This window comes from Lepeophtheirus salmonis, chromosome 9, assembly GCF_016086655.4.
Source record: "Lepeophtheirus salmonis chromosome 9, UVic_Lsal_1.4, whole genome shotgun sequence".
Taxonomy (NCBI): Eukaryota; Metazoa; Arthropoda; class Copepoda; order Siphonostomatoida; family Caligidae; genus Lepeophtheirus; species Lepeophtheirus salmonis.
The window spans coordinates 13,544,223-13,556,948 of record NC_052139.2 but is presented as its reverse complement, the minus strand read 5'-3'; the positions used below and the strand labels follow the sequence as shown (position 1 = coordinate 13,556,948).

Genomic DNA, 12,726 nt, shown 5'->3' with positions numbered 1-12,726 from the left:
TTCAAACAAATATCTATAATTGATAAATTCTTACGTAAAATTATACAATCAATATTTTAGAATAATTTTTAAAAACCTAAAATTGATACACATTATATTATAAATCTTTTAAAAATGTATAAATTATGAATAAATAATATAAAGGGAATTTCTAATTTGTTATTATACATAATTAAGTTTGAACAAAATACCGACAATTTTCTCCCGGGCAATGTTCCTCCATGGCAGATTCCCGCGCACGATGATGATTATACCTGATATAACTGAAGAAAAAAAACATTGATATTAAGAGGAAACATTCACATGGAGTAAAAAATTGTAGATTTACAAAGTGTAATATGTAACTAGGATTTGATTTTATGTACACTTCCATAAAAAGGTTTCTTTTTTAAGCTTTATTGAAATTGAGTTGAATGCAAAACAATATATTATGTTTTTGATGAAATGCAAAGTCCCTTCATACATTGATCTTTATTATTTTATTTTTTGGAGAGGATTAAATTAAATGATATTTTATTGTATTGAATAATGATTCATTCAGAATATTTACAACAACCAATGTTATTCTAAAAATACTTTAAAATTACATACATCTACGTATAATAAATATCAGAATATGAGTGAAGGAACCAAAATAAAACCATGTCACATTTAATAAAAAAGACATTCGAGTCCAAATTCCGGTGACCCGGAGTTTGTGTACACGTAATATGTGTTTAGACTATTTATTTTCATATTATAATCTTCAAACCTAAAATTTTCCCCTTTCAATATTACAAAGAAAATTCGTTTCCAGTATAATTTTTGGAGACACAAAAATTCAATTTTAAATCATAGAACCTCTGTGATTTTGATTGGGAGAATTCTTGAGGTTTGATGAGTATTATATGTAAAGTTATTTGAAATCAATTTTATTTATACGCATGATAGATCTTGTAACCCACCTTTACCCCACAGTTTGAAAAGCAATGAATTTGTCTATGAAATTACTGGCTATCATAAAACTTGAGGAATTGTACATGTAACCAGTTTGATTTTCAACTTTTTTCGAATTTTCGAAAAGAGTGAAAACGTTGCCTTGGAGTACAGAAATTTCCTACACCAAAATGTTATTGTCCTAAAAATGAATCTATAAGTGGCACAATCAAATTATGAAAAGGCAAAAACTCTTTACTTAGTTTATATAGATACTAAAAATACATTTTGAGTTTTTTTTTAATAAAGTAATTTTCATAGATACTAATCTAGCCAATAAAAAGTATTATTTGTATTTCTAAAACTGTCTTGTTGAGTAAAAAAAGAGAATAGAGTTTGGAAAATTATTATTTTTACAAGTTAGAATAATGTTGATCATAATTAATTCAGGCAAAATAATTATTAATACTGTATTTTTAATCCTTATTGGCGAAATAAAGAACTTTTGTCTCCTTTCAAACATTGAAAAAGATGTGCTCCCCTAAAGATGACATCGTAGCAAAATGAAATTTTGAAAGGGTAATTTTCATACCATATGACAACTTTTCCGAACTATCCGCAATTGAAATAAGTTAAAAATCCAACCGGTCCACTGTACAAATTAATTCAAGATCTTAATCATCAGAGGCTAGAAAGGGTGATCCCAATAATTCTTTCAGTAGTAGTTTAGCCAATTAATGGCGAATCATCTATACTTTATAGTCACTTTAATCAGCCCCCCTTCCAATAACAAAACAGGAATTACGACTATGTAGTTTATTTCACAAACTGTATCTTTGAATATAACGGAGCATATTTTGATAGAAGGTATGTAACTCGTGGCATCATTAACTACAAATTTATTTTTAATTAGGGAAAAAAGAAACCATGAAACTGGTTCAGTAATTATCTTTATAAAGAAGATTCCTTATAATGTACAAATATAGAAACAAATACCTCATACCTCACACACACAAAGACACCATAATACAAAAAGACCATTCCTTTATTATGGAAGATAATAATTATTCCTATATTTTTATACATATTATACTATATACTTTATATATATATACTTGTGATAGATGCCAGTTTGGATCGGTTTTACAAAAAGTCCGACTTGATCTTTCGCACAAAAAAGCGATTTGAATGGGTCTGATTGACGTTATTTTAAATAACGTCAGTTGTGTCTCAAAATGGTCAATATTGACCTAAAATAACGCCTTTTTGAAGTTAAATGTGTGGCATAAATCATTTTTCTCCCATTTATAAATGGGGCACTTCAAGTGTACACGATTTTTTGAAATTTATGGCATGATCGTCACCGATTTTGATGATTTTTGGTGAGTTGGCTTTTTCTATATAAAGAAGGGAGTGTGTGAAACATTAGGGTTCTTCTACCCACCTGGGTAGCTTTAGGGACACTCAAAGATGGGCCTAATGTGTTAGAACAGTGTTGTTCAGAAGGGAATAATTACTCTCATAGTCGCTCGATTTTAAGAAAAATTACGTCAAAAGATGTATAATAACAAAAACTATAATTTATATTCAATCATAATCTTATTTTAATCAAAAATAAAAGAAGCAATACTCACAGGATAAAGGAGAAAAAAAGATCATTTTGTTGATTACCCAGACAAAAATAAGTGGTACAAAGGGTTTTCAATTTTGGCTAAATTGAGTTGAGCGTAAAAACCACGCCTTTGAGAATCTCAGAAATAATGTACTAACTTTTAGAGACTACATATCTGCTGAGAGGTTGTTAATTTTATGAATTTTCGGTGTATTCAAACGAAAATTAACATAGTACCCTGACAATTTGAAAAATATTTAATAGGAGAGCAGCTTAGCTGTTATGATGTTCCGCCAAACTAGATCCAAGCAGCTGTCTGATGAAGGAAATAAACACATGTCCTTATCCATACCAAGACATAGGCAATAATTACACCCTTCTAACTCCTCAACGGCACTCTCTATTCATGAGCACACACACTCTAGGTTATTAATTTTATACCCTTAAAACCTAATTTAGACTTCAATTATACTTAAATTAAGAATAATAGCAGAATATTTACGTGTTTTAGAGACACTTAAAGGTTTACTAAAAAATACAAAGCTGAGATAATTTACAATAATAAAAGATTGGGGAAAAAGTGAATTCGTAATTTCTCCTATATTGCAATGCGTTAAAATCCTCCGATTTAACCTAACTGTGCCCAATTTGGTTCGACTTCCAAAAGAATCCAACTTCATAATGCACTTTTCGTAGAAACCCTTGTCCCTATTAGCAAAAAACTCGGACAACAAATTTTCATAGGCCTCTACTGAGGCCAAATTTGCACTCCAAGCGCATTGGTGATAGAGAAGAACAGGTAGTAGTCACTTGGTCTCAGGTTCAGACTGTAGGGTGCATGCATAAGAACATTCCATCCGAACTCTCAGAGCTTCTGGTGCGTCATCAAAGACATGTGCGGCCTGGGGTTGTCTTGATAATGTATTGTTGTCTCCTATTCACCAATCCTGGCCGCTTCTCCTCAATCGCCATCTTCAAACGGTATAGTTGTTCACAGTAGATTGTAAAATTGAGCAAAAAAATTGCTTGATCCAATGTTGTGGAGCACGCACCAAAAGAGTATCGGATCTTTTTACATAGAAAATTTTCTTGGTTGCTTTGGAAGCGTTTTTCATTTTCAGGCAATAAAATTGTAATTTATGGTGAATTCTATAACTCGACGCACGATGATTCTCGACTTTACCAGCCAAGTGCAATATTGTCTCAAAAGTGTTTATAGTATACACTCACACATTTAAAAAACTTTCTCGTATGATATCATGTGATCAATAATGGACAAGATATATGCATTTAGTTAAAAATGTGGCGGGAAATACTTTTTCCCAACCTAATATAAGTGAAAATTGTAGAGAGTACTTTAAACTTTGTGACGTTTTTCAAGGATCAATAACAAGATCAACACAATACTGGACGGGACCAATTTCAATTCCAATACAACTTTAACTGTCCATAAGTAAGAATAAATCTACCAGAATCAAATTAGTATTAGCTTGTTTACGCAAAACTCTGAGGATTAATTATTATAAAACATATATATTTTTTTTTAATTTAATTATGTAGATCACAGTGTTACTTAACTAACATTTACTCTATATTTTTTTATCGGTTGTCGAGCTTTCACTTTATCAGTGATCTAGCTCCTGTTAAGCCGTCAACAACTATTGAATGATAATTACTCGTTACTTATATTTTCGCACCAAACATTTTTGCTACCGATAATTTTCCAGGATACATTTTTGCCTCTAGTAAATTTTCCTGAAAACATATTCGCCGTCTTTTTATGTTTTATAAAATAAGTGTACATGTACCATTGTATCTCACCTTATTACAAGAGAAGGAAATATGAACAAAAGAAAGGAAATAAAGAAGAAATAGTGTGTATATGATCAAAAGAGTCAAGGGTATCATTATTCATTGACTAGTGCCACATTATTCAAACTCATGATCTTAGTTGATATTTGAAGAAATGCAAGAAAATCTATCCCTAGAAAGAAGGGAATGTTTCACAAGTAATGACTATTTATGTAAAGGTCAGACCAATAATATAAAAGCGGCAAATATGCCCAACAGCGAAATGTACAATTGATGGAAATGTAGAGGAATTGGCTAAATACCAACTGTTTTTATAACTTTTTTTTTTGCTTATTTTGTAAAGAGAGGTTGCAAGATATAATGAATGTAAGAATAAAAGATTAGACAATAATAAAAAAAAATCTCCAGAACTGTAATGCCTCTTTCCCCACAAAATAAAGTCACATATTACATATGGGTATCCAAAAAGGTAATCTAATACATATAATAAGCTTAGAACAAGACATAAATATTAAGTATAATAATAGGATTGTGTTTGATTCTTTTTAGGGTCTAAGTATGTACACATGTTATAAGTATTATAAAAATACATATCAATTCAAAGATATTTTAACCTTCTTCGAAATGTCATTTCTAAATAGTACACTTTTATAGGAGGACAAATGGGGCAATACTTGTGGATAGAGTTTTAAGTCGTAAACATTTTCGGAATATAAAAAGAACGAAAGCTCAAATTGAGAACTTGAAGAATATTTTGGAGGAAAGAGGTTAGATGGGCATGCTGTTTTATTGGATTAGCTATGAGAGGAAAGGAATAAACACAAGTCCCACTATCAGAGCGAACGCAGGATTTTATTTTGGGGAGTGGGGAATAATCTTTTAGCAGAGACAAAACAAAATTATAAAATAAAACTTGAAAATATTTTGGGTATGCAGCCCTGCTTTAACAATACTTAATAAACAAATAAACTCAAAGACTCAATTTCCTCTTTGGGAGAAAAGGAGAACAGAAAAAAAAAAGAATATTTTACATATTTCTAAATACAAATTTATTCAAGTTTTCCGTAAAGGCTAGAAAAAAGTATTCTACGCTGCTTCTAAAAAAAAATATTAACAACTTCTTCTTTTTCTATCTTAATACTTTTCTTAAAGTGTTGTCAGCCTTGAGACCTTTATGGTAAATCTCAGCACAGTCTTGATCCTCATGAGACAAGAAAAACTTCTTCCTGCATCACAGGTTGTAACTGGTAGGATGCAGTCAATTCTTAGTCGAGTGTAAATATTCGGAAAGATATCCCTAACACCCTTGTTCAGAGCAGATAAGAAATAAATTGGCTTATAATTGAACTATCCCTTGTTTATTTTCCATGTATGAATTTCGACTCCCAAACTTTCGAATCTTTGCAAGTCTTTTTTGTAGACACCCTATTTTTGGATGAGATTTGGAAGATTCTTATAGTTCCTTTTAGTGATATGGACGGACAAAAGTTCAAAAAGACTCAGTATGGTATCATTTGATGGCTTGGAGAACCTGTTACTCATTTCTGAAATGACGGTATCCAAAAATGGAATAAAAATGGTATTTTTGACGTATTCCTTTGTTAATGAAGGAGGTCTTATATTTCTGTAATGAAGTCGTTCATAGTAGACATTATTTGCCTCCAACTTTCTCACTGACCTGAAAATAGCTTCTTATTAAATAAAAAATAAATAAAAAATCCTCGATTACGGACTAATTTTGTACCACGTTTAGCGTTCATCACTTTACCTCTTTTCTTTCATATTATATTACAATTTCTAAGTAATACATATTTAGAGAACAAAAACACTACAGGATATTATTAAAATAAGTATAAGTTTTAATTTTAGCTTCAGTTTGTAATATAATCATGTGAGATAACATTTTTTTTTTTTTTTTCAAAACTATGAAGTTACTTCAAAATAGGCATTTCCACATCTTTAATGCCCAGATGAAAGGCCATACGAAAACTTAAATTAAATAAAAACAATATTCACACTCTTAACACCTAAAAGTATGGAAACATGACTATATTTAAAAAAAAAAGGTAAAATATAACAAATACTCGTTCATCAAGATACTACAGGCTATTCACAACATAATAATATAATATGTAGTTCTTAGATATACCAAATTTCAAAACAAATAATTTTGAGTAGTACTAACAACAAGAGATGGAGAAATAATAATTGTTTTTGAAACACTACGCATATAATTGTTTTTTTATTGGAGAAAAAAAGACCTTATTAAATGCAAAAAAGTATAAATAAGAATATTTATACTTTTTTGGGGATGTACATAGATATAAGTTTTCAACAAAATCACCGCAAAAATACATATATATTATATTACAACTCAGTGTGCGCGAATTTTTTATTCTTGTTGGTGAAAATGGAGTTAAGAAAAAACTCATCAATGTTTATATGTTAGTCCAATTTTGAGACACGAAATGAAAGTTTATCCATTGATAAGTACACAATACCTCATATTCCTCCTCAACGGAAATGTTGTCTGGAGTAAAAGAGAAGAGCTTGGAGTCGTAAGACGCTTGGCATCATTTCGTGGAGACGATGATAAAGTACAATTTTCGATTTCCGCCTTTGGAGAGGAAATGTTGTTTAATTTCACGCGGAATAAAGACCTGATCCCTCCTGGATTTAAGATTAAAACAATGTAAGTGCACAACACAGCTTGTATATTTCTTTAAGATACCCGATTATTAAAACAATATCTCTTCTTGCATAAATCTTATAGTTATAAGCAAAAACAGATATTTTATTTTATTTTTTTAAATAATAATGCTATCAATCTATTTTCAGTCCCTTCCCCTGAGGGAAGGATATTTTTCCCCAAGATTTCCTGTTAAATGCACCGTCCATCTTCCCTTCGATCCTGTGACGTCTTAATTTCCCTATATCAGAGAATCATCCCCAAAATATAATGTTTCTATTCCCATACTTGACAGTAGGGAGGGTGTTCTAAGGGTTATCACTTTTCTTCCTTTAAATACTTTTTTTTTTGTTCATATAATGTCTCTCACTGTTAATAAACCTACAATTAAAATAATAGATACCTCTTTTCTTTGTCAGTTGCTAACTATACTACAAAATATAGATCTTGTACGCCTGTCGTCTAAAACTCACATATAATACTCTTATTTAAGTCTTAGAACGTGAAAATGATAATTAAAATTTTCAATCATAGTAGTTTTGGCCTTTAGAGCCGTTTTTTATCACATTTTTAAAATATAATTTCGATTTAGAGCCATATTTCGAAGTGAAACAACTCTATAAATGAAAATTAGATATAATAACAACTGATAAAGTTTTCCAGCATTCGAAAGATTAGTTATCTTTTATAAAGTTCCTTAAAAATGGGTTTAACCATACAAAAATCAAGTAAAATGAAGAATTTTATTTGAAGGTTTTTTTCAGATATTTTATATTATAGCTGAAACTAACCAAAAAACCTTAAACAACTTAAAAAATAATTTAAATCAACTTTTCTTTATCAAAAAATTTTGATACATATTCTTGTAAAATGTTTGTAATATTAACGATATCAGGTTGCGTGACTAAATGTTCCGAAATTAAATATAATTAAGTCGATTATGTATTTGACTAATATATTTTAGAGGCCAGGAGATTAACCCTAATTTGAATATGGTTAGTATCGAATGTATTTTATTAGTATTTATTATAGATTAAGCTATATAATCGACTTATTTATATTTAGTTTCTGAACTTTTTACGCAAACTTTTTTTAATGCATGTCTTAAATAACAGTAATAAATGTAGGGTTTAGAAAATGCAACTACATCATAGTATAATCATTAGAAATTTCAGAATATTCCAAATCCAGGTGACCATACTAATATAAAAAAGTACTACCTGGTAATCTGCAAGATATTAGTGCTTTGATTAATTATATTTCCCTATCTTAAAAGTTCAAACTTATTAGCGAGTAAGGACAACTATAGTTTTTATAATTATCTCTGTCATCAGATATGTCGTCTATCAATGACTCCAGTATATACTTTTCTTTTTGATTTACACCCATGATTATTTAGGAAATTTTCACATGAATAATAATCATACACTTAGTTCATGTTCAACCCCTTAGTTCCTAAATTCCCTTTTGGGAACAACAATCCCTTAAAGACATTTCATAGTGTTGCGAGTAGGTCTGAGTTTAATTTTCTTTAGATTTGGACCTTTATTTGGGTGCAGACTGCGGCCTGAACCGTGAGCTGGAAATTAAATTTTAGATTGAAAAAAAAGTTAATTACTAAATTATTTTCGTATGAAAGAGTTGATATTTTATTTTGGGCCAATCAATAACAAATTTTCACATCGTTATCCCCCCAAAAAAAAAAAAACACGAAAAAAGTGCAAAATCTGTTTATATCAGTTGTTCAATTCTTTTTGGTGGCTATAAAATAACTATTCAATCGTTCCTGGAAATTGTTTATTTTCAGAAGACTGATAGGGCGAAAGCTGACAACAAAATACAGTGTACATTATTGTGTTACTCAGGTATCACCGTGTTTTAATATGATACCGTTTTCATACCAATTTGGTCTTTATTACTTATATAACTTTGTCAGACAGAACCTCCTCGCAAGTATTTTATAATCTTTTCTACAAATAGATTCCTCGTTCAAAAAGGATTATACAAACTATAATTATCAATCACAGACATATAGGCACCTACGTAGATATAATCAAAAATAGGATCGTCAATATATGTTTATGTACATAAATGCTTATATGATATTCTTATCATTTGAATGATCATTGATTTATTTTCAGTATAGTTTGATGAATAACTAATTGGCAGTCACGTTTCCGCAATAAAATATCAATCTCTAGCACAATTATTATTTGAAGATTTACAAGTGCACAACATATTTGTACGTATTTAATTCAAAAAAATATTGGTCTCAGGAAACAATCAATACCATATTTGGTCCATTTAAAATAATGCATTTTGGAGGGTCTAACATGAATATTAAAAACCATGGAAATTATCTTCACATATTTATAAATCTAAAAAAAAATCTAACAATGTATCTGTATTTTACCAAAAAAAAAAAACAATAAAACGCTTAACCTTTTTAATATTCTAAATGAAAAATATATTAAATGATAATCATTGTTGTAAAATATATTTATTTCATAGATTAAGATCCTACAAAGCCAAAGAAGAGGAAGCCCTTCGGAGCCATTTTATATATGAAAGCTCCTCTTTTATTGCATCACTTAGTGATTATGGAAATAATGAGATATATGGTTTTATTAGTGGACAAGGAAAGACAATTGAAATTAATCCATTGAGTAAAAATCTACTCTCAGCTGTTAGAAGTAATCCAAATGCCTTCGGCTTTGACAGTCCAGATACGAGTGAAATCTTTCTTATGAAACAAATCAAACTCCCTTCCTTATCAAATGATGAACACTATTTCATTGACCCAAATGAAATCCAAAATCGATATAGACATTTAGATAGGCGCTATTCTAACAAGATGCAGAATCTTACGATTGAACTCGCAGTATTTGTTGATTATGAAGCATTCAATGGACTTTTAGACCTTTACAACTCTGCTAATAAAGCTTTCCATGTGTTACTGGCCCATATGAATCAAGTGCATGCCTTATTCAAGATGAGAAGTCTTCAAACTAAAGTTGACATCAGTTTAACTAAACTTGAAGTACTGGATAGAGAATTTTTCCCAAAATATATTGGAGAGAGGAAGCATTTACTAGAATCATTTTGCAAGTGAGTGGAAATTTTTGTACTTACATTTTATTTATACGTTTAACATATATTTTCTATCCCTAATACTCGCTAAAAAGCTATCAATACAAACTCAATAATCCGAAGGATGATAATCCTAATCATTGGGATTTAGCGGTATTACTGACTGGTCTTAATCTTTGGACTGAATCATCAACCAGAGGAAGAGACTATTCAACTTTGGGTATAGCACCGACAAATGGAATATGCACACAAACTTATTCTTGTGCAGTAGCCGAATTAAGAGGTAGAATTAAGCAAGAAGATCAAATGCCAATATCTTCCGGGTTTGGATCATCTTACATAATGGCACATGAGGTAAATACCTACAAATCTATGCCAAAAATAAGCTGAATGTACTCATTTATAAAAACTATAGATTGGACATACACTAGGTCTGTCTCATGACGGATCTGATGATGAATGTAGCAAAGATGGATTTTTAATGAGCTCAACAAGAGATCGTCGAGGAGAAGCTCAATGGTCTGAATGTTCAGCAAGAAAGTTAAAAATATTGAATAAGGATCTTCAATGTTTATATGACTCTCCTGGATTTTCCAGAGTTAACTTGGAGCAAAAAACTAAATACAAGGGTATACCAGGGTTTTTCATCAAGAGTGACAAGCAGTGTCAGCTGTATCTTAGAGATGTCTCTGCAATAGCAACTCTCCGTCAAACGAATGAGTGTCAAGTATTGTTATGCTCCAGTTATGACGGATCCATTTATAAGGCGGGGCCAGCATTAACAGGAACACCTTGTGGAAATCATCAATGGTGCATAGGTGGAAAATGTGTTGAGCGACCAAAATGGTCGAAATGGAAGTATGGACCATGCAAATCAGGTTGTTTACAAAGTTCCTTGGGTATTAGAACATTACAAAGAAATTGTTTGAGTGGTTCTGATTGTATTGGACGCACTCAAAAATCACAACTGTGTGATGACAATAGTTACTGCGAAAGAAAATCTGCTCAAAGAACAATTACATTCATTTCAAGAAAAAGTCGTACAATTTTTGCTGATAGGCAATGCAAAGGTTTTGCAAGAACCACTGAGTTTCAATTACGATCCAACGGGGGAAAAGCAGGCGCAATAATTAAGCATGTTAAATCAGACCCTAAAAGAGCATGTATTATTTACTGCAGATCACGTAACAAGGGGTGGATTTCTCCTTCTTCACCAAATAAAGATGACTTTTACTTTCCCGAGGGAACTTGGTGCAACTATGATGATCAAACAGGTCAACACTATTACTGTATAAATCATCTTTGTGTTCCAGAAAAAAATAGGAAGAAAAAAAAGTTTGACAACGTAATTTTTTGTAAAACTGGACTTTGACGAAAAATGAATGAAAAATGATAATTTCAAAATATAGATAAAAACGAGTCATTAATATGTACAATGCAGTCTAAATCAACAAATTTTCAAATAAAAGTAGAAAAATCATAAATTTGTCACATCAACATTTTTTTTTTTAAAGTATAAAATTAAAATATAAATGTGTTAGAAAAATGCACATCAAGATTTATAAATTAATTTTTATTACTTACATATATGTACAATTTACATTTATAAAACAATGCAATTAAACTGTCACAATAATAATTGATTTTTATACAAAATAGTGAAAAAACTTACATGAAAACTTTTATGAAGTCGAATATTTTTTTAAATGTCACACATTCTATCTATAAGGACTAATGGGCCCATTAACTTTAAAGGAACTATAAAGTGGAAGTAGTTGGCAAAGACATAGATGAACCTGATGAATGTTTACTTAGTTCATATCTAATTTTGGGGCTTGCTACGTTTTATGCCGTTACAACAAAAGGAAAATTTTTATTTTGGTAGTTCCCCTTTGTACATAAGTCATGAATTGATACCAATCAAATTGTTATTCTCCGAAATAATGAAATAGCCATATAAAGACCCCTTGAGGATAATATGTGTTTCTTCTTTAAAACATATAGGGAGACAGCAGTTCATTTCCTGAATGAATTTGAAGTAACATGATAATAAATTATCAGAATTTAAAAAATATACTTAAACCTAGTCACTTATCCTTTACAAATATAGGTATAATGTAGGGTAGTAAACCGTGGACTGTTAATTAATGTTTATTTTCTCCTTACGATGAAGAGGTTTAGTGATTATTTTTTGATATTCTGTTTCTGCCGTAATTTTAAATACACAAACTCTATTAATCATTTAGTAATTTCAGCACCATGAGGGAGCAACAGCCAATAAGGTGGTGCATCTCAGATCTCACTAATGCTGGAGTTGATGTGATGGGATTACAGACATTGATAAGTGTTCTAGGAACCTGGGCTTGAAGTTGGCCAAGATGAAAAAAATGAAGAAGACTTCTCTAGGATGTCAGGAAGGAAAAGCAGTATTTAAAGAGAAATACAAAGTTCTTGTAATGTTTGGAGAATAATATATGAGGATCCCAGTAAGTCGATGAATCGCCTCGCCAACGACTTCACTGTGGATCTTACGACCATCAGGAAAGCTATAAAGCACAACTTAAGATTAGTTTCTTTCTCACGGACCCCAAACCACCTTCTGACAGGG

At 30.6% G+C, this 12,726-nt stretch overlaps 1 protein-coding gene across 1 annotated transcript; it reads left to right on the top strand.

The window, feature by feature from the left end:
* Window positions 1-6,767: 6,767 nt before the first annotated feature.
* LOC121124645 (A disintegrin and metalloproteinase with thrombospondin motifs adt-1) lies at window positions 6,768-11,622 on the top strand. Its single transcript, XM_040719827.2, has 4 exons — window positions 6,768-7,031; window positions 9,540-10,136; window positions 10,214-10,472; window positions 10,534-11,622. The coding sequence occupies exons 1-4, from the start codon at window positions 6,808-6,810 to the stop codon at window positions 11,488-11,490; spliced, it is 2,037 nt and encodes a 678-aa protein (XP_040575761.1). The 5' UTR covers window positions 6,768-6,807; the 3' UTR covers window positions 11,491-11,622.
* The last annotated feature ends 1,104 nt before the right edge of the window (window positions 11,623-12,726 follow it).